Here is a 22,989-nt window from a genome sequence, read left to right as displayed (position 1 = left end):
CTAACATACTAACTAATGGACTTTTTCCACAAGGCCCATTACACAAGCCAACTTAATAAACAAGCTAACTTAACAAATTAGGGTTTAAACACTAAAACCTAATTTAATATGCTAACAACCCTAGCATCTTCGACACAAGCATGTGAACAACCTTCGACTTCATGCTTAACCCTGTCGAACCAAGAAGCTACCCTTCGGCCATACTAGAGTTCGATCCAATATCTCACATTAATGTTACAAATTTATAAATTTTGCCCCCACAATCTAATTTTTCTGTGTCAGTCCCTATATATATATATATATATATATATATATATATATATATATATATATATATATATATATATATATATATAATAATACACAGATCTCAATATTTTATACATAATATCAATTATAATCATATTATATATTTATGCATGACTTTTTAGCTAGTGAGATCCGGTCCTTTACTACGATAATAAAAAGTTAAATATATAGATTAATTTGCAACTTTAATATGGTCAAAAACCTTTTTAAATTATTCATAATTTTATGTATCAATTTGAAAGTGTTACAGTAAAAGAACAATTTGCTACTTAGTTAAAGGTATATTATTGGGACAAATATTAAGGAGAGGAAAGATAGTGGATTGTGGTTGCACTTTTAGGATAATGGATAAGTCAAATTCACAAGAGTGTCCTCCACCACATAGATACAACAAAACAACACAATAAGAAAAAAAGTTTCATTTTCCTTGCAAAATCCAAGCCAACAATGGCATCCCTGCAGAATTCACCTACACTTCACCGAACACTCTTTCACAACTCTTTCCCTCAGGTACTTTCTTTTCCTCTCTCATCCTTTAACTTGGTATAGTTTAGTTTTGTTCATTCTTCAATGAAAGGTGTGTGTTGCAGAAACATGGTAGTGGTTTTCGTTCATCTAGAAGAGATGGCATTTCCTTCATTGTCAAAGCTTCACATGAACCTTCACTTTCTCAAGGTTTCTTTTTTTTTTTTATCTATTGAGCTTGAATTGATAGACAGTTATTGCTATATTGTATTTATCTGTTTTGTGTCTTGGATACTTAAGATTGAAGATGTGTTCGATGTCTGATTCGTGTCAATGTATACAACAATGTTGCACAATGCATACTAACAAATGTGATTACATTCAATTATATTATTTTCTCAAATTATTACTGGTGTTGACATATCTCTGTCTGTGTTAGTGTTTCATAGAGTAGAGGGTCGTATTTTCTCAAATTATTACTGGTGTTGACGTGTCTGTGACTGTGTCTATGTTAGGTCTTTATAGAAAAGAGGGCCGCATTTTTTCAAATTATTACTGGTGTTGACGTGTCTGTGTCTATGTTAGGTCTTCATAGAGTAAAACCTACTTGCATCCATGTTGATTAGTCTTTTTTGATTCATTGTGGTTACATTGACAGATGAACCCGGTAGGCGCCAGATGATCGCCATTGGAGCTACTGCCCCGTTAGTCTTTTTGTTCGACCAACAATCAATTTCTTGTAAGATTTCATATTAAGCAGTTATTTACCGTCTGCTAACTTTCATAAATACCGGTTTCTGACATCCTGAGGTTATATATACTCTTGATATGGCTCAGTTGCCGCAGAATCAGGATTTCAACCGGTTGTAGATAGGAAAGACGGATATTCGTTTGTCTACCCTTTCGGGTGGCAGGTGAGCATTGTTGTTATATATACTGTCTGCATCTTGCCGAAGAGTTTCACTTGCAAATATAGCGAACTTTGATTTCATCTATCGATAAAAAAGCTGAAATGGAAGTTAAGGTTAGCTCCTTTTTTTCTTTTATCATGGGGAGTGGTCAGGAAGTAGTGATTGAAGGTCAAGATAAGGTGTTCAAAGATGTTATCGAACCGTTGGAAAACGTCAGCGTAACGATGATCCCAACTGGAAAACAAGATATTAAAGAGTTTGGATCGCCTGAAGAGGTTAGGTTTATATCAGTGTCTGAGTAGCATTGATTCTAGAAAGAGAAGAAAGACCGCTTTTCATCGTGTTCTTGATTTGTTTTCAGGTTGCAGCAACTCTAATTAAAAAAGTTTTGGCACCTCCAAACCAGAAAACAAAGATAATTAAAGCAACCGAGGTTCAATCTCTTATATCAATTCTCCTTGTTTTTGTAGTCATTATTCAGTGTTTTAAAAACCGAACCAATCAGTGAACTGGCGAGTCCTTCTGGTCATAGTTCAACTACTTTATGCTACTTTATGTATAAGCACTTATACATAAGCACTTATCATAGCTTGTTCCATCTGTATAACTCTCCAGCGTGATATTGACGGAAAAGTGTATTATCAATTTGAGTTCATTGCTCAGGCTCCAAACTTCACTCGTCACGCTCTCAGCGCAGTCTCTATTGGAAATGGTATGGTTTTGAATTCTCATTCTGAATATTTCAACTGCATGAAGTAGTCATTAGATGAATAATTAACCATTGATTGCAGGTAAGTTTTACACGCTGACGACAGGAGCGAACGAGAGAAGATGGGGGAAGATGAAAGACAGATTGCAGAATATAGTAGATTCCTTCAAACTGTTCAATGTAACAGCTTGAAGAAAATCAAATGTTGTATGTTACTATTAGAGATAATAAACTCTTCATCGGCTAGAATGTTCATTTTTGAGATTTTATCTGATTGCAATTTGTTAATAGCGCTATTCGCCATTCATCGACGGAGTCTTTGTGGTTAATGGCAGTTACTTCAGAATTGCTATTTAGTAACAGTTAACTATGTCTAAATAGCAATTACGAGCTGTCTTTACCGCGAGGTTCCGTTCATTCATCGATGTTATGGTTGGTTGAATTGAATATAACATGTGATACCTTTCTTTCCAAGGTAAATAGAACTCTTTCCAAAAAATGGGAAATGAAATGAAAAATTACTTCATTTGATTGTGATACAATTATAAATTTCATATGCTTCAATGGTGAACCGTCTGTGCGGCGTCACTCCTCCGACTAGCATGTCATTGTTCCCTCCTCCTTCCAAGCTTGTTGCATTGTCCACCATTGATATTGTTGTCATATGTTGCTGGTTCAAATAATGTTTTGTTTGGTGTTGGTCATTGTAGGTGAGAGTGCAACTCTTTTGTTTAATCAGTTGATATGTAATTTGGAAGCATCAATTATACATCAAATCTCTTTATCAGAAATATATCCTTTAATTCAAATAAAAATATATATTCAAATTTGAAACTCCGAACTAATCCTTAAAACAATATTTTGAGTATGTTTGGCTTGTTTGTGTTAAACAAAGGGGTCAATTTGAATTTCAAAATTCAGACACATCCTGGACAATGTTTTATGCATCGCCTAAGTCTTTATTTTAAAATAATGGAGTATATTTGAATTTCCAAATTCATTCGAACCCTTGGACAATGTTATGAACCCCTAGACAGCAACTAGGAAGAAATTTTCTCATCATTTGACAGTGCTTAGAGTACTCACACAATAAACCATGCACATAAGTCAGTCATCATGACTAAGATCAAATATTCATAACTCATTCTTTAACCATACACTAGTCATTCATAAAATACAACTATACATAAATTTTAAAATTGTTTGCAAAATACAAATAAAAATACAACTAAATGACCAAGTTATCTAGATGAGTCTTCTGCAATAGCAATGATCAAAATACACATGAACGGGGTGAGTCCGCATTAAGAACATAACATAAACCAAATTATCTAGATGACTATGTAACAAACATAAAAAGTGAGGAAGAGCAACTTCACAACCTTCTAGTCTTCTGCAATAGCAATGATCCACTAAACTATGAAGAAGCAGTCAGGCATGAAAAGTGGAGAAAGGCTATGGATGTTGAAATAAAAGCTATTGAGAAGAATGAAACATGAAGTCTTGTCAACCTTCCAACAAGTGCCAAAAAGATGGGAGCCAAGTGGATCTACAAAACCAAGTGCAATGAAAATGGAGAGGTAAAGAAGTATAAGACAGCTAAAGGGTACTCTCAACGGTATGACATATATTACACTTAAGTCTTTTCTCCTATGGCAAGATAGAACACCGTAAGAACTGTTCTAATACTGAAGTATGTAGAAACTGGTAGGCATACCAACTTAATGTTAAAAGTGCTTTCCTGCATGGTGAACTAATAGAAGTTGTCTATGTTAAAAGTTCCACATATGGATTTGGGCCACAAGAAAGGGAAACATGAGGGAACTTTACCTGGCACCCCCATAACTCTAACCGACATCCCTAATTTTTTGAAATTTCAATTTTAACCCTCTCATAATTTATCTTTTTAAAATTTTAAAACAACAAATTACTCTCAAAATCTTCGTAAAATTAATTTAGTGAATCAATTCTTTGAATAAAGTTGAATCCTTTCTAATCTCAATTTAGTCAGTGTGACTTCTATATATAAAAAATATGGAATAGATTATATTGAGTTGTATAAAACTTTTGCACTTGCAAATTTTCAATTCAAAATCATCTCTAAGATCATTGCAAACAAGTTGTTCATCTTAGCTCCTAAAACTGTTTTAGAACACCAAAAAAGTTTTATTACGGGCATATATATTTATGATTGCATTGAGATTACTTGAGAAATCATTAATATTATAGACAAGAATCCTTTAGAGGTAGTATGACAATATTTTATTAAAGCTTTTGTTCAATTTAACTTTGATAAAACATTTGTGATATAATTCTTATCATTTTACACCAATCAAATTATCAAACATAATAAATGGAAAAACTGCAAGATTTTGGGCTCGTTTGTTTTGGCTTTTTTTAAAAATGATTTTTATAGTGTTATAAAATTTGGTGAAAAAAATTTTACAAAGAAACTTTTTATAAAAGTTTCAAATGAAAATTTTGTTTGAATAGTTATTCTTAAAATGTGATTTTAGGTATTTAATCTATTTATGGATACAAAATTTGGATATCAAAATTTCAAAAAATCACTTCATTTTGAAGCTATTTCAAATAGATTTTTATAAAAATTATTGTAATATTTTGAAAAACGGTTTTGAAAAATCTATTTTCAAAAATACAAAAAAAAATCCATTTTTTTAAAGCTGAAACAAACATACCATTTTTCTTATTTTAGAGGAGTGAGATAAGGATATCTTCCATCTCCATTCCATCTCCATTGTTCTTTTACATTGTTAAAGAGACATTGGATAAGCAATCATGGATTCAAATAAATTGATATACACAGGTAAGACAATCATTCATAGCCACGTTGTTTTTGTAGATGATCTTATAATATTTTACAAAATTACTAAAAAAATTTTGAAAAAAAAAATATTCAAATCGTTAATCATTCTTTCAAAATTATAATTAAAATTCTGGTCAACATAATTAAATGTAAGCTTTATAATTATGGTAGAGATACTTTTGGATAAAGAGAGACATATTGCATTTATGTTTGGTCAAATAAATAAATAAGAAACTACTCATTTATGCTACACAATATTCATACTTTTCGAGTTATTACCACTTATAGTTAAAAAACATACTTTAAAAAATATAATTACTCTTGCCATTTCTGATTTCATAATCCTCAAAGCCTTTAATGTTGAAACAAGACACCCTAAAGCTCCTCAAATCATTGAAGTCATTTGGACCCCGCCTTTTGGAAGTTGGCTGAAGTGTAACACTGACGGCTCAACTTTAGGATTCCCGGGGCTTGCTGCTTGTGCGGGAATCTATAGAGATAGTAAGGGAGATTTTGTTGGATGTTTTGCCATGAATCTTGGAATTCAGACTTCTTTTTATGCAGAACTTATGACAATTATCTTAGCAATTGAGAGAGCCAAGCAAAACAGTTGGAATGCTATTTGGATTGAATCGGACTCCCAAATTGCGGTCACGGCTTTCTCCAAGCCTTCGCTTGTTCCTTGGCACCTAAGTAACAGATGGAATAACTGTATTGCCATATCTAAATCCATGCAATTCTGGATTTCTCACACATATAGAGAAGGCAATCGCTGTGCCGACTCGTTAGCTAATTTAGGACTGGCTCTTGACGGGACTTCTTGGTGGAACTCTCCCCCTGATTCTATTAGGAAAGAGCTTATTTTGAACAAATTGGGAATGCCCAATTTTAGATTTGTACACTAGTTTTTTTCCTGCTTTGGCTTCCTTGTGGGCTTAGCCAACCCATTTTTTCCACTTCTTAATATATAAGCTTTATATAAAAAAAATTATAACACAAAATAATATTAAAACAGAAAAACATTATATTAAAAAATAACACAAAAGTTATTTTATATATTATTCATAAAAGAATATAATATAAAAACTTAAAATAAAATAAAAAAGTAACACATAAAGTTCATCCAGAAAGGTCATCCAAGTCATTTCAACTCACAACCATCATTGTTGACTGTGACTTTACCAAAACACCCTTTTACCGTTTTTCCAGCTTTGCATGCATGCCATTGTTGTCACAACGCACTCAAACCATAAAGCGATAATAATAAACAATAAACAAATAACAAAATTAAAAAAAAAAAGAATATTTCAACAAATAAAAAAAAACAACTCATAGCTTGTACACGCCGGAGTTTGACCGTTAAACCTAACAAACCAAAACCAAAACCCAAAGCATTCACAAATCTCTCGTGCTGCACCGGTTACTCTATCATTTCTCTCTAACCGTTTTTTCCACCTGAAAACTGTTATAAGGTCACGGCGACGACGGTGCCGGCGAAGGCCAGGACGACGTCGTTCGCCGGAGAACAAACAAAAAATAAACAGAATAGTTATTTAATTTATTAGATCTGTTGAATTGAGAATTTCTGATTCAGAGAAGATGATGAGTTCGAGAGGATTGTTCGGGTGGTCTCCGCCGCATGTACAACCGCTGACGCCGGTGTCGGAGGTGTCGGAGCCACCGGAGTCTCCGTCGCCGTATTTGGACCCTGGCGCGGAGAACTCGACGTCGCAACAGGTGGAGGTTGAGGAGGAGATGGAGGAGCAGGAGGAGATGGAGCCGCCGCCTGCTGCTGTGCCTTTCTCGAAGCTGTTTGCGTGTGCTGATAGGTTTGATTGGTTTCTGATGGCGGTTGGTTCGGTTGCTGCGGCGGCTCATGGAACGGCGCTGGTGGTTTATTTGCATTACTTTGCGAAGGTTATTCATGTGCTGAGGATGGATGATCTCCCGGCGGGGTCGCAGGAGAGGTTTGAGAGGTTCACTGAGGTTAGATTGTGAAATTTTGTATATGCGTGAAATGAAACCCTAGTTATTTATTGCTTTGCTTCTGATTTTTGTTTTAGTTATTTGTTTTTGGTTTGCACTGTTGAGATGTAATTGATGCTTGAATTTGGAAATTCGTTCGTCGAAATAGTGGAATAGCTTTGTTGATGTTAGACTTGGTAATGAAAGATGATGCTTCTAAGCATAGCTTTTAGATGTAGGTTGTTGTTTCTGATAGTTTGATTTTGCTCACTTAGAACGAGACATGGTTTAAAAATTGCGATTGCATTTATGGTTTGAACTTTTATAATGCGGTAAAATGCAGGCGAATGTATGTGTCTGCAATTGCGGTGGTGGACTATATTTTGGGGAAGTTATACTTAGGATTTAAACTACGTATATGAATATGTGTCTTGTATGATGGAACCTGTACTGCTTTGTCAGTTTTCCGGCTTCATGTTGGAACTAAATTGGTCTACATATGGGAACTTCAATGCTTAGAAACATCTTGAAGTTAGACTCTCTATATTATTGATTGTGGTTCTTGGCGAAAATTAATTGATTTGACAATGTGAAATTCCAAAAGTCGTTTAGTTCTTTTGATCTTTGTCATGACTTTGGCTGCTTTTGAAAACGGGTTGTTTTCACTCTCTGCAGTGCACTCTTTTTATTTTGTTTTAGTAATACTAACTGCACTTCTTACATTAAACCAGCGCTATGTTGCTTTAGGTAATTACATAATTGATTTTTCTTGGAATTTATATTCATGTCTATCTGTATGCGTTTATGATGGTAGATTGTTGAATATTATTGAGATATTTTTGCCTATCCTTAATCAGTGCTGTTAAATAGCGGTTACAGCGGCGCTATAGCCTTATAATGCAGCGGAATTAGAACAGATTGTTATTGTTCTGCAATATGATATGCAATGTAAATCATTGTCAAATAGTGGCTACAGCGGTGCTATAGCTCTATATCATAACATGATTTGAATAAATTGCTGTTTTCCGCGATCCGTGATTGACAACATTGTCCTTAATAAATGAAATCATTGGGGCTATGGATTGTTTGTTCAATTCAGTGAGTTTATAGATAAATGAGTCCTACATCAGTCGGTTGAGTTATGGAGCTACGTTTCAAAAAAGTACTTACATCTCACCAGCCTGAGCTTATAGAAATCAGATATCCCTAGTATGTTTTAAGACTTTTTTGATCTCATAACCATACAATAATGATAGAAGGGATTTAGGATTTAATGAGTTTGAATTTACTAGGGCGACATCAAGGTTAGAAAAATATTGAAGTTTCAGTGGGCGCATGTTAAAGGAAATGCAATTTGCAAGTTATAGAGAGAAGTTTATCTACATGGTGTGTTCTTGGTTGCTGTGAACAATACCCGTGGGCAAGAGAGGGTTTGAGTTTGATATATTTTGGGGAAAAGAAAATTAAGAGCAGGAGTTAATTAGAGTTTTTAATTTGATGGGATTAATTTGTTTAGCTGTATTTCATGGGAAATAAGTCTGGATAGAGTACAAAATGGATGAAAGCAAGATAGTATCTTGGAGAAACCTAAGCATCATATTTTACTTCTATGGTTTTATTTCATTACAAGAGTACATAACTTGGATGCAGTTTTCTACCTTCATATGACTGTTCATGTTATTACGAAAGAGAAAAAAAACTTTGCAGCTTTTTAAGTAGGCCTCTTATACCAATGACATATCCTCCAAGGCAAAGGAGTCCAGTTCTAATCCTCTAAGAAGACCTCTAACTGTTACTAGAAAGGATATCGAAGTAAGATTGAATTTTCTGCTAAAAAACATAAGCCCACTTGACCCAATACCATGAAACAAATATGAAATTTCCATTGAACAACAATCAAGAAGTATTTAACTACTCCCTCTGTCCCTAATTATAAGACTCTTTTTGAAAATTTGTTCGTCCCTAAATATAGGATCCTCTACAAATTTCTAGATGCATTTATTACTCTCTTTCCAAATGTATCTCTGATTAATACTACCGATTTGCCTTGAAATATGAAAAATCAACATTAATTATATTTATACACAAGTGTAATTTAGTTGTAGTCACACAAATTATACTCATTAATTACAATATTACACTACCAACTTTTCTTAATGTGTAAAAAGTGCCAAAGGGTCTTACAAATAGAGACAGAGGGAATATATTTTATTTCCTGGCAGGTAGTTAGAATTGTCTGCTTGTAATTTATCAAATGAGTGGAGGCCTGATTTTTCATTTTTATTTTTGTAAGGGATAGTTATTATTATGGTGCTTACAATTTTGTTTTTCCTTGTCAATTATGTAAAGAGAGAGACAAAAGAAGGAAATGTAATTATGCAAGGTAGAGGATATGTATTAAATTGAAGGTATAGATTATACTGATCGTGCTCCTATTTGTATTAATGACATGGTTATTTGTTTCATGACGAGTCGATGGCAAATATCCTTTACTTAGAAGTTAGAACATAATACATGCAACAGCTATCATAAACCATAACACTTGTGAATTCCCAAACTGTATGAAGAGTTGATTAATATATAGTTTGTGTGACTAATAATGGCCTCTTTTACCATCAGATACCTTCCGTTTTAGCAGCTGTTACACTCCTTTTAAGGAGTTTGAGTACTATTATCTTCTTTTTAGATTTCGCCCTCCTTCCTACTTTTTGAAATTGTAGTATTCTTACCGGGTCTATTTGCTGCGAGATAATGATATGATTATGGGAGTTACCTGCCATTGGGCTTATTATAAGCTACTTTCTACATTTAGCTAGTTTTTGTGAGAAACTAACCTAGATAGCTTCATACTTGTGTTAAGTTAATATCCAGGATTATGTATTGTAACTGTACAACAACAACCAAGCCTTAGGGGTTGGCATGTAATGTAACTGTGTCAAGTTTTAAAGCTCATTATGTAAAGAAGTTAACATTTTAACATACTTGAGATGAGAATAGAAATTTTAGGAGGCTTTTTTCTATGTACTTTATTTGGGGACCTTTGAAACAGACGTGCATAAAATGCTTGAATTCAAGGGAACACTTATTCTCCAACTCTTTATATGATTTGCCTATCTGAATCTGATTCTTTGTTGTCTACTTTTGATATAGTTTTTGAAATTTTAGAAGATATTATTTGATGACAAATGATCTTAAGTGTTCTGCAGAGCTTTCAATTTCTGAACTAGTGAACTTATGCTAAATTCCCTCTTTTTATTATTTTGCAGCTTGCTTTAACTATTGTTTACATTGCAGCGGGAGTTTTTGTTGCCGGCTGGATTGGTAAAATTAAATGTGAATTGAAATTAATCGTCAGAAATGTGTTTTATTAGATACTTCATTTAATTCTCTTTCCATACTAATGCTGTATTTTCCCTGTTTAATAGAGGTTTCATGTTGGATTTTGACTGGAGAACGACAAACTGCTGTCATCAGATCCAACTATGTTCAAGTATTATTAAATCAGGATATGAGTTTTTTCGATACTTATGGGAATAATGGAGACATTGTGAGTCAAGTATTGAGTGATGTGCTGCTTATCCAGTCTGCTCTTAGCGAAAAGGTGTGTCTTGGTTCAATCATGTGTGTAAATTTCTTCATTATGTGAAATAAATGTTAACTTCTTTACAGGTAATATCTTCAGTCATCCCATATAACCTGTTTATTTTCTTTTGATGATACAGGTTGGGAATTATATTCATAATATGGCTACATTCTTCAGTGGTCTTGTCATCGGCCTTATCAACTGTTGGCAGATTGCTTTAATAACATTAGCAACGGGTCCCTTTATTGTTGCCGCGGGAGGAATATCAAATATATTTCTCCATAGACTTGCAGAGAATATCCAAGATGCATATGCTGAAGCAGCTAGCATTGCTGAGCAGGTGATTTGCTGTTTGAATTTCAAATCTGTCTTCCAAGTATTTTCCTTTTTTATATTTGATTGCTTTTACCCTAGAAATTAGCCATATTCTTTGTTCAAATATGTCTGATTAAATTTCAAGATTATATATTCCATAAGAGTCTTCATGCTTCAGATTTTCTGGTTAGGATAAAAGTCTCTCACTTTGGTAACTTAATAGAATATCTTTCATCTATTAATATGTATAGTTTTTGTTAGCATAGTTACTGTACTTTAATTCTTGGTTTTGTAAAGTTTGGGGGTGGGGATTATCATTGGGCTCATTCCGCGTCATGGTTGGGTCATGTAAGATCATCAGTTGCCAGAGAACACTCTCTAGTTTACTGCTAGCACGTAGCTTCTCATGAAGTCTATCTGTGCATATCCCATTTATCCCCGAGGTTGAATTACACTTCAGGTTTCATCCATTTAATTTGGATTTGTTATGTTTGGGTTTGTTTATACTGTTTTTTCTGACTGGGAAATAAAGTAATATGCTACTTGTGTTTTGGGCCATCCTTGTTGATAATATGTAGTTCATGATTCCTCTAAATGTTAGTAAGACAAGGAGCACTTTAGTTTGATCTTAACTTTTCCTTTAGTATTTTGAATTTACAAAGGGGAAAGAATGGTGAAGTTCTCTCCATTTGTTGAAATATTTTAGTGCTGCTGATTCTCAGCTTAGTCTATATTTTGTGTGTGATGCAGGCAGTTTCGTATATAAGGACATTGTATGCATTTACAAATGAAACGTTGGCCAAATACTCATATGCAACATCACTGCAAGCTACTCTTAGATATGGCATATTAATAAGTCTTGTTCAAGGGCTAGGTCTTGGATTCACATATGGACTTGCAATATGTTCTTGTGCTTTACAGCTCTGGGTTGGAAGGTTCTTGGTTATTCATGGAAAAGCACACGGTGGTGAAATTGTAACTGCTCTTTTTGCTGTAATTTTAAGTGGCCTGTGAGCATCTTTCCCAACTTATATGTTTTCATTGTTTATTCATTATTTTTCTTTTACAATATTTGTTAATTTGATTTAGGGGTTTGAATCAAGCAGCAACAAATTTCTACTCTTTTGAACAAGGGCGGATAGCTGCTTATAGATTATATGAGATGATAAGCCGGTCATCCTCAACTGTTAATAATGATGGCACTTGCCTAATCTATGTGCAAGGAAATATAGTGTTTCGGAATGTTTATTTCAGCTATCTGTCTCGTCCCGAAATCCCTATCTTGAGTGGATTTTTTCTCACTGTACCTTCTAAGAAAGCTGTAGCACTTGTTGGTAGAAATGGCTCTGGAAAAAGTAGTATTATTCCACTCATGGAGCGTTTTTATGATCCTACATTAGGTAATTACTTTACCTTTGACACTGTATAATTAATTTTACATTGCATTCAACATAGAACTCTATTGATCATTTGTAAATTTTACTTAATTTGCTAATCTTTGATTCAGGAGAAGTTCTTTTAGATGGCGAAAACATCAAGAATTTGAATTTGGAGTGGTTGAGGAGCCAAATAGGACTAGTTACCCAGGAGCCTGCTTTGCTCAGTTTGAGTATAAGAGATAACATTGCTTATGGGAGGGATGTCACCATAGATCAAATTGAGGAGGCTGCTAAAATGGCTTATGCACATACATTTATTAGCTCATTGGAGAAAGGTTATGACACACAGGTAAAGCTTGGTTGACATGTTCGTTTGTTTCCATTCAAATCTGTTCACATATTTATATCTAAAGCTGCTTTTACCTGTCTTTTAGGTTGGTAGGGCAGGTCTAGCTTTGACTGAAGAGCAGAAAATAAAACTTTCTATTGCAAGAGCTGTGCTTCTAGATCCATCAATTCTTCTGCTTGATGAAGTCACCGGTGGACTTGATTTTGAGGCTGAGAGGGTTGTTCACGAGGCTCTGGATATGCTTATGTTGGGACGCTCAACAATAATAATTGCTCGAAGGCTTAGTCTCATAAGAAATGCTGATTATATAGCTGTAATGGAGGAGGGTCAACTCGTTGAAATGGGTACTCATGATGAATTGTTGAACTTGAATGGCTTATATGCTGAGCTTCTACGATGTGAAGAGGCAGCAAAACTTCCCAAGCGGTATTTGAACAAATCTTACTGCTTCCTTGGCCATGCATTACTGTTTTTATTTTGTTCAAAAACAAATATAAGGATGAAGAAAGTGTAAAGACATAGAATGATAAACTAGCAGTAATTACATATTTTTTGTGTATCCTGATCACATTTTACTTTTTAATGATCACCTAGGATGCCTGCTCGAAACTACAAGGAGACTGCAGCATCTCAAATTGAGAAGGACTCTTCAGCAAGCCATAGCTTCAACGAACCATCATCCCCCAAAATGACGAAGTCACCCTCTCTTCAAAGAGTTTCAAATGTATCACATTCGCGACCTTCAGATGTCATCTACAACTTTCAAGAATCACCTAAAGACCTGAGCCCACCTCCTGAGAAGATGCTGGAAAATGGTCAAGCTCTAGATGAAGCTGATAAGGAGCCATCAATAAGAAGGCAGGATAGTTTTGAAATGAGGCTGCCAGAGTTACCCAAGATTGATATACAGTCTGTGCATCGACAAAAATCAAATGGGTCTCGCCCAGAATCCCCTATTTCACCACTTTTAACATCTGATCCTAAAAATGAACGCTCCCATTCACAGTCTTTTAGTAGACCACATAGTCCTTCTGATGACGATTCAGTTACATTGAGAAAAGAAAGGGAAGCACGGCAGCGGAAACCACCATCACTTCGGAAGTTGGCCGAACTTAGTTCTGCTGAGTGGCTTTATGCTGTGTTAGGAAGCATTGGTGCTGCTGCTTTTGGTTCTTTCAATCCCCTCCTGGCTTATGTTATTGGCCTTGTGGTGGCAGCTTACTACAGAATTAATGATCAACATCACTTAGAACGCGAGATAGACAAGTGGTGCTTGATCATTGGCTGCATGGGTATTGTAACAGTTATTGCCAACTTTTTGCAGCATTTCTACTTTGGTATTATGGGAGAGAAAATGACAGAACGAGTTAGGAGAATGATGTTCTCAGGTGCATAGCTCATAGCTCGTCCTTTTGGTTTTTTTTTTTTTTTTTAAATTTTAAAAAATGGGAATTGTGAACATTTTTATCTGTTTCATTAACATGGCAGCCATGCTACGGAATGAAGTAGGATGGTTTGATGATGAGGAAAACAGTGCTGACAATTTATCCATGAGATTGGCCAATGATGCTACTTTTGTACGAGCTGCTTTTAGCAATCGACTTTCCATATTTATACAGGACAGTGCTGCAGTTATTGTTGGCCTTCTCATTGGTGCTGTGCTGCACTGGCGGTTAGCACTGGTGGCTTTTGCAACCCTTCCAATTCTCTGTATTTCTGCAGTTGCCCAGGTGTGCACCTGCTCTTCTGGTTTTCCGAATATTACTATTTTCCCTTGCTATGAACCTAGTATCCTAGAAGCTAACACGTCCCCTTATACGGGAGACAGTGCCTTAACCCATGTTATTTTGTGTTGAGATTGAATTTGATATTTAGCTGAATGTGGACAACAGGGATTAATCGCTAAACCACCAGGTCATAGAGACTCTAACATGAATAGTTTTTGAGCTAACATACCTGATGATTGGATTTATTCTATATTTCTTTGCTGTGCCATTGCTTTTTGTAGAAATTTTAAGATTTTATAATTTATATAAATTTCTGTTTATGAACGAAACATGAATGCTGATCCAAAATTGTGTGATTTCATTTCGCTGATATCATGTTAATGGCACATTCTCGTTTTCTTTCATTCTATTCATTCTTTATTGCGACAAATAAGTTTAAATTTACAGCAAGAATGTTGTGACTTTTGGGAGACATAACAAATACAAAATCCAGAGATGTCTGGATTGTGTTAGACATATAAATACTTTAAAAGAAAAGGAAAAAAAGAGTAATTTTAATTTGTTTTTTCTTGATTTATTTGTCTCCAAAATTAAGCATAATAACTTTTTTTAGCATGAAAACGTAACAAGTATTCTGTTGTGATTACAGACATTGATAATGAAATTTCTGTGTCATTGCAGTAACTGCAATGTAACTTGATGTTTCAGTTAGTTTATTAATGGTTTATAATTAGCTTAATTTGACAGTGTCTATGGCTAATTTTACGCTTCATCAAATTGACTTTTGCTACTGTTACATTTATCGCTTTGTAGTCTCAAGCATCGTTTGATCCATGTAGGGATTCCACCGTGGTAAAAAAATCTATATTAATTACATCCTTCTTAATATTGCAGAAATTGTGGCTAGGTGGATTTTCAAAAGGCATACAGGAAATGCACAGAAAAGCATCGTTGGTTCTTGAAGATGCAGTTAGAAATATATACACTGTTGTTGCATTTTGTGCCGGAAATAAGGTAATGGAGCTCTATAGGCTGCAGTTAAAGAAAATATTTAAGCAGAGCTTTCTTCATGGGATGGGGATTGGTTTTGCATTTGGCTTTTCACAGTTTCTACTTTTTGCTTGTAATGCCCTTCTACTTTGGTACACTGCAATATGTATTAAGAATGGTTACATCAATCCTCCCACTGCACTGAGGGAGTACATGGTTTTCTCCTTTGCCACATTTGCCCTTGTGGAGCCATTTGGATTGGCTCCTTACATACTTAAACGACGGAAATCCCTCATATCAGTGTTTGACATTATAGACCGGGAACCTAAAATTGATCCGGACGATAACAAAGCTTTGAAGCCACCCAATGTATATGGAAGCATTGAGTTAAAAAATATTGATTTTTGTTATCCATCACGTCCTGAAGTGTTGGTATTGAGCAATTTTAATCTGAAAATGAATGGAGGCCAAACAGTTGCTGTTGTTGGAGTTTCAGGATCAGGAAAAAGCACTATAATATCTTTGATGCAGAGATTTTACGATCCAGTTGCGGGCCAAGTTTTACTGGATGGAAGGGATTTAAAGCTCTATAACTTGAGATGGTTGAGGAGCCACCTCGGTCTGATTCAGCAGGAACCTATTATCTTCTCAACAACCATAAGGGAAAACATTATATATGCAAGACACAATGCTAGTGAAGCTGAGATGAAAGAAGCAGCAAGAATAGCAAATGCTCATCATTTTATTAGCAGTTTGCCTCACGGTTATGATACTCATGTTGGGATGAGAGGTGTTGACTTAACCCCAGGACAGAAACAGAGAATCGCAATTGCAAGAGTAGTACTGAAAAATGCACCTATCTTATTATTGGACGAAGCAGGTTCATCAATTGAATCCGAGTCAAGCCGAGTGATACAAGAAGCTCTAGACACACTAATAATGGGAAACAAGACCACTATTTTAATAGCGCATAGAGCTGCAATGATGAGGCACGTGGACAATATTGTAGTGCTTAATGGAGGACGGATAGTGGAAGAAGGGAGTCATGATTCGTTGATGGCAAAGAATGGTCTGTATGTCCGATTGATGCAACCTCATTTTGGTAAAGCTATGCGTCAGCATCGGCTTAGTTAGTACGGGAGTATGTGATACGAGTGATTGCTACGAATGTTGGTTCATGTGCATATTTGATTTTCTGCTTGAGATGAGCCCCTGAAGGATTTTCTGCTTAAGATGCTGGTTCATTAGTAGACATAGGAGAGATACTGTAGAAGGAATCGTAAGGTTTAAGTATATAGAATTTTTGCGTTCGGTTCGTTTTCGATTCGGGTGGATTCTTTGGAGGCGACTTGGGGTGTTTTCTATCCATTGTATTGATTTGTTTCTCAATAGATGGTGGAATTCAAACACTAATTCTGCTGAGGTGACTCCTTCTCTGGACTTCCTTTTCATTCTCCCTAACCCATGCATGGATGATAAACTTATTCTTGACTGTAATTTTGTTTATTCAACTTGTGATAATTGTAGAGAATTCTGAACAAAGAGCTGTAACTTTTGTATATATATAATATATATATAGCAATAGTTTAGAAGGCATCGTTTTTTCCACTTGAATTCCGAGTATTTCTTTGAATATAACGGATGCAAGATTTTCAAGTGTACTGCCAAAAATGTTACTGCATTTTATAACGCCTAACTTTGTTTAAACTTCCAGTAAAATACACAGATAATTTTGTTTTAAACCTTTTTTTTACTTGTATAAAATATGGATGACTGAAAGAATGCGAGATTAACGATTTGTACAAGATATCGAGATTAACTATTTAGATAGAAGCATGATTTTGGACAACATTAGCCGATCTTCCTCATTGTGTTGTATAACATTTCTTTCTTTTGAGAGAAGAACTTAACATGCATGCATTTGTATTTTTGACCAAAGTATTTTAATCAAATCAATAGAAATATGTCCCACTAGAAGACTTTTGTGTACCCCCAAAGACTCTAGAAATATGTCCAACTAGAAGACTTTTGTGTACTCCCAAAGACTTAGTTCAACTTAACAATGTTGATGTTTTTAAATTGAGTATATTTATGAGTTCGAATTTGAAACTTTATAGATGTGTAGTAATTTTAAGTGTTATTTATCACTTCTAGAAATTAAAAACATTCTTGTGCAATTTATTTTATGCCAAAACATTAAAATAAAATTTATAAAAATACATTTTTTTTATATTAAAAATTCAAGGGGTAGTATAATTTACTAATAAAAGAAATTCTTTACCATTTAAAAAACAAATAATTAAACTTGATCAGATGTGTTTGTCCTGAAATGTTAGGCTACCCACCATTTTCGTTGAACACATTACACAAAATTCATCTCCAATTTCAGATGCAGCTATATCACATCACATCCACATACATGTCAAAACCATGACCAAGTGCCACACTCACTTCACTACCTGCACGCATGCATGGCTTATATAAACACCAAACAAAGTTCTCATTGTTTTTCCTCACTTTATTTCAACCAAATCATATAGAAAAATAAATAAATTCAACAACACATAAGAATCTGATCTTGTTTTTTTGTTTAGGTTTTGATTCTTGAGATAAATAGTATTAATAATGCCAATCTATAGAATTGCAATTGGATCTCCTGCAGAAGCTGGTCAACCTGATGCAATTAGAGCTGCATTTGCTGAATTCTTCTCTATGCTCATTTTTGTTTTTGCTGGTCAAGGCTCTGGCATGGCTTACAGTGAGCACTTCTCAAAAAAGCTATAATTATTTCCCTTTTATAGCCTTAATCTTAATTTTTTATTATTAACTAATATGGTTAACGTTTTGGATCCCGACCGAGAGACATCGGCCTTGAGGCCGACTAATTTAAGAGGACCAATTCAACCGTTCACTAGCGGAGATCCATTTAAAGTCAGATGTCGGCCTTGAGGATAATAATACAAGAAGACCAATTCCACCGTCCGCAGGGGCAATTTAAAGCTAGAGATGTTGGCCTTGCGGCTGACTAATCCAATGAGACCAATCCCACCGTCCATTTTCAGAGGGTCCATTTAATCAGAGATGTCGGTCTTGAGGCTGATCAAGGACCAATTCCACCGTCTACTAGTGAGGGGTCCATTTAAAGTTAGGACCCAACACAAAAATTATTAGCACCTAACTTCACAAGATTCAATCTGAGACTTTGAGAAGAACAAACTCTCAGAATCAAAATATTCACCGACAGACCAACCCTTAGAGTTGAATAAGAGTTATTATTAATTAAAATGATACTAATATTAGGATGATAGTGAAATAACTGATTGCTTGTTGTTATTTTGGCAGACAAAATTACAAATAATGGACCTGCAACACCTGCTGGTTTAATAGCAGCATCACTATCTCATGCATTTGGACTATTTGTTGCTGTTTCTGTTGGAGCAAACATCTCTGGTGGACATGTGAACCCTGCAGTCACATTTGGTGCCTTCATTGGCGGAAACATTACACTTTTGAGAAGTATGTTATATTGGATTGCACAGTTACTTGGTTCAGTTGTTGCTTGCATTCTTCTCAAATCTGCCACTGGTGGAATGGTAACCATTAATCTTTCCCTTTAAAAAATGTTTACTTTCTAAATTCACTGAATAATCGATATATCTGATCTATATAATAGTTTATAAAATATTGACACAGATACAAATATCAGACACATAGTTGACACATACATATAACACCTTAATCACGATTATTATTTTTTGTTGTAATTTTAATATTTCAGGAGACATCAGCATTCGCAATATCCTCCGACATATCAGTATGGAACGCACTAGTTTTCGAAATTGTGATGACATTTGGATTAGTATACACAGTTTATGCAACAGCAGTGGATCCAAAAAAAGGCAACATAGGAATCATTGCACCACTTGCAATTGGAATCATTGTTGGTGCAAATATCTTAGCTGGTGGAGCATTTGATGGTGCATCAATGAATCCAGCTGTTTCTTTTGGCCCTGCTGTTGTTAGTTGGACTTGGACTCATCATTGGGTCTATTGGGTCGGCCCATTTATTGGTGCGGCAGTTGCGGCTATTGTCTATGATAATATCTTCATTGGTGAAGATGGTCATGAACCTCTCACTAGTAGTGATTTCTAAATTATATATCTGTTTTTAGTTGGAAATTCGGTATTTGAATATAGAATCGTGAGATCAATCTTATTTATCCTGATCCATTAGCGAGAGGCTAACTAAAGTCAGAGACTAGTTCTATTATCCTAATTCATAAGCGAGAAGTTAATTTTCTCGTTAATTGAAATTAGAGTAAAATTTTATATAAACTGATATATGATATATGATATATATAAATGTTGAGGAGGGAATAAATTGTTGAAGATTTTTCAACTTGTTTAGAGTTTGTTAGGAGTTGAAGATTTTTCAACTTGTTTAGAGATTGTTAGGAGTTAAAAAGATTTTGAGTACTTTATGTATTTTTGTTGTAGAAATTAAGATTTCTTTTTCTTTAAGATGTAATAGAGATGAACAAGAATACTTTTAGATGAATTCTTACTCTTATTAAGCAAATGAATATGTTTCATTTTATGAGCAATGTTTTTTTTTTTATCTTTTAAGTTCTTATATTATTTTCGTTTATGCAAGAAAAAGTGTCTCGGTCAAGAGATGCATCTTCGGACACACCCATTCTCCATTATACTTAAGTTTATTTGGTATGCTTCAAAGATATATATCCAAAAAATAGCTATGATACTTCAAAACAAAACACTCAATATTACATAGATAATTGTTAATAGAAATATAACATTACATAACATTATAAGTGGGTAGTTCAGGACGTTGCAACATATTAATAATATCTTCGACGGATTTTGCAATCTTCGCATCAGCTTCAATCAAATCCTGTGTTGCATAATATGTATAATTTTTTCTTTTTTAGAAATCTGATATCCAACTATAGAACCCATTAATTCGCAAGGCCAATTCTATTATCCTTGATTCATTAGCGAGAAATTAATTGAAGTCAGAGTAAAGTTATATATAAAGTGATATATAAATGTCGATGAAGGAATAATCTGTTGAAGATATTTCAACATTTTAGAGATTGTTCGGAGTTAAAAAGATTTCGAATACTTTGTAATTTTGTAGTAAGAAATTAAGATTTCTTATTTTCTTTAAGATGTAACAGAAATGAACAAGAATTCTTTTAGATGAATTCATACTTATTACACAAATGCGTATGTTTCATTTTACGAGTATTTTTTCTTTCTTTCAAAAGTTCTTACATTATTTTCTTTAGGCAAGAGGATAAGTTATTTGTCTCAAGTGTCTAGGTCAGGAGCGGAATATGCATTAAGGATATTTACAATATTTTGTAGTGATAACATCAAAGAACATTAATCTTCATCAAATACCTGACTTCAAACAATATTGAACAACGACAATCAACTTCAAGACACAAATTATAAGTTTTTTTTTGTAAAGTTGATTGTGTTTATATAAAATTGTGTAGAAGTTGATTTTTAGGTTATGAAATCGAAATACTTTTAGTGTTTCATAACTTAGAATTATTGAGGAACAATTTAGTTAGGTAGTTTTTATGATCAATGAATTATTTTTGATGTTTTATAGGTCTGCATTCCGCCATTGATGATGCTTAGAGTTGTAGGAATTTTCGGAGATGTATATCCGAAATATTTTAACGTTTATCCATAACCGGATATGAATCTCCAGAAGCAGTCTATGTAATTTTTGTGCCTTTTTTTAATGAACTCATTGTGTAACGCTTGTCTTGTTTATTTACAGGAATTATGGCTGAAAGACCATCCCGATTGAAACACAACATGCTTACAGAACATGCATCCATTCAAAGGAAAAAGAGTCAGCAATCGGAGGCTGCTTCTACCTCTAGACGTGTTGATGCTCATGCATCAGGTTCCACGACTCATGTATCTCCGCCTTCTTCTTCATAATCCCGTAGCATGCTAGGTTCCTTTGCTCATGCCTCTCCGACTCCATCTTTACGTAGACGCATGAGTTCACCTATTTAAGCACCTAAGGTAGGAGAGACATCCCAAACTCAAACGACTATATTCACACATACGCACGCATGCGCTCGCGCGTAGACACACATACACACACAAAATTTCCAATTTTAGCTTTTTATTCATATTTGTAAATTTTAAATTCGTTGAGTGAAGTGTTTTAAAAAGTATGATTTATGATATGATGATATTGAACGATGGACAATTTAAAATTATCAATAAAGTTTGTTCCAAAATCTTTATTTACCCTAAATATGTATTTTAAAATCATTAAACTCTATTGTAAATTAATACTACATTAAATATTAATCTCATGTTACACATAATACATTACATTTATTTATTTATTTCAATAATATTATACTTTTATTTTTATAAATATTATTTTATTTTTATAAATATTATTTTATTTTTATAATATTGTATATTTATTTCAATAATATTATATTTAAATAAATATACTAATTTCAAATTTTGATTTACTTCTATGAAATATGTTTGAATAATATTTACACAAACTAAAATGAGTATAATATATTATTGAAATAGTTATATGTAATAGGTGGTTAAATTGTAAACATATTTTAGGAAACATGTTTTTGTGATTACTCATATCTTCCGAGAAGAAAATTTTTGTGCCGACTTTTTTGCTAGCTTTGGTTGCACGGCTTCCTCTCTCATTCTTTTTGATGTCATCCCCCTAACTATTAGACGTGATTTTGTAAAAAATATATTGGGGATGAGTTTTTTCAAGTTTATAAGCTCTTGAGAGGGTATTGACCTAGCCCCTCTCATTTTTGTGTATCTCCTTTTTCTTTATATTTATAACCTTTATTAAAAAAGTATTATTATTGAATAAGATTATATTCATATCTTATTGAATAAGTATGTATGAAATAGTTATATTCTATTTAACTCAATTAGATTATATATTTAATTCAATAATATTCATATCTTTAATTGAATAATATTATATTCTATTCAATTATATTACTCATTTAAATGATATGATATTTAATATCAACAACTTTAAATATATTCATATATTTTACATTATTGTTCTCTTTGTCATATTTAAACTAAAAAAATAGAGGAATTAAAGAAAATAAAACTGGACAAAAATTGTAACGAAATATAAAATAGAAAAAACTATAATATGGGATCAATTATTTATGTATTTATTTATTTTAATAAATATAGAATAGGAGAAAGAGAAGAAAGTGTGAAATTAGTTTTGAATAAATATAATTTTTAGGTATGGCATTATTGACAAATAAAACAAAGTGTCTAGTGAAATAAATAAATAAATAAAAAAAGTGTTTCCTTTTGAAAATATTGCATTAGATCTATAATCACATGAAATAGTGAAATGATATAATCTAGAAGCCACCCTCCCTCAAGCAATA

General features: G+C 33.7%; 3 protein-coding genes across 3 annotated transcripts; all 3 read left to right on the top strand.

Annotated features, from left to right (window-relative positions):
- Positions 1-629: 629 nt before the first annotated feature.
- LOC131635794 (psbP-like protein 1, chloroplastic) lies at positions 630-2,920 on the top strand. Its single transcript, XM_058906442.1, has 8 exons — positions 630-819; positions 900-984; positions 1,433-1,513; positions 1,612-1,688; positions 1,838-1,960; positions 2,047-2,118; positions 2,301-2,397; positions 2,477-2,920. The coding sequence occupies exons 1-8, from the start codon at positions 757-759 to the stop codon at positions 2,584-2,586; spliced, it is 708 nt and encodes a 235-aa protein (XP_058762425.1). The 5' UTR covers positions 630-756; the 3' UTR covers positions 2,587-2,920.
- A 3,592-nt stretch (positions 2,921-6,512) lies between these two features.
- LOC131635796 (ABC transporter B family member 6-like) lies at positions 6,513-17,137 on the top strand. Its single transcript, XM_058906444.1, has 11 exons — positions 6,513-7,207; positions 10,453-10,507; positions 10,612-10,787; positions 10,909-11,109; positions 11,835-12,094; positions 12,174-12,484; positions 12,592-12,812; positions 12,898-13,238; positions 13,407-14,200; positions 14,301-14,542; positions 15,434-17,137. The coding sequence occupies exons 1-11, from the start codon at positions 6,821-6,823 to the stop codon at positions 16,661-16,663; spliced, it is 4,218 nt and encodes a 1,405-aa protein (XP_058762427.1). The 5' UTR covers positions 6,513-6,820; the 3' UTR covers positions 16,664-17,137.
- A 992-nt stretch (positions 17,138-18,129) lies between these two features.
- On the top strand, positions 18,130-19,817 carry LOC131635795 (aquaporin TIP1-3). Its single transcript, XM_058906443.1, has 3 exons — positions 18,130-18,287; positions 18,872-19,122; positions 19,308-19,817. The coding sequence occupies exons 1-3, from the start codon at positions 18,155-18,157 to the stop codon at positions 19,680-19,682; spliced, it is 759 nt and encodes a 252-aa protein (XP_058762426.1). The 5' UTR covers positions 18,130-18,154; the 3' UTR covers positions 19,683-19,817.
- The last annotated feature ends 3,172 nt before the right edge of the window (positions 19,818-22,989 follow it).

This window comes from Vicia villosa, unplaced genomic scaffold (genome assembly GCF_029867415.1).
Source record: "Vicia villosa cultivar HV-30 ecotype Madison, WI unplaced genomic scaffold, Vvil1.0 ctg.001554F_1_1, whole genome shotgun sequence".
NCBI lineage: Eukaryota > Viridiplantae > Streptophyta > Magnoliopsida > Fabales > Fabaceae > Vicia > Vicia villosa.
The sequence above is the reverse complement of the archived record's forward strand: the minus strand, read 5'-3'. Positions and strand labels throughout refer to the sequence as shown.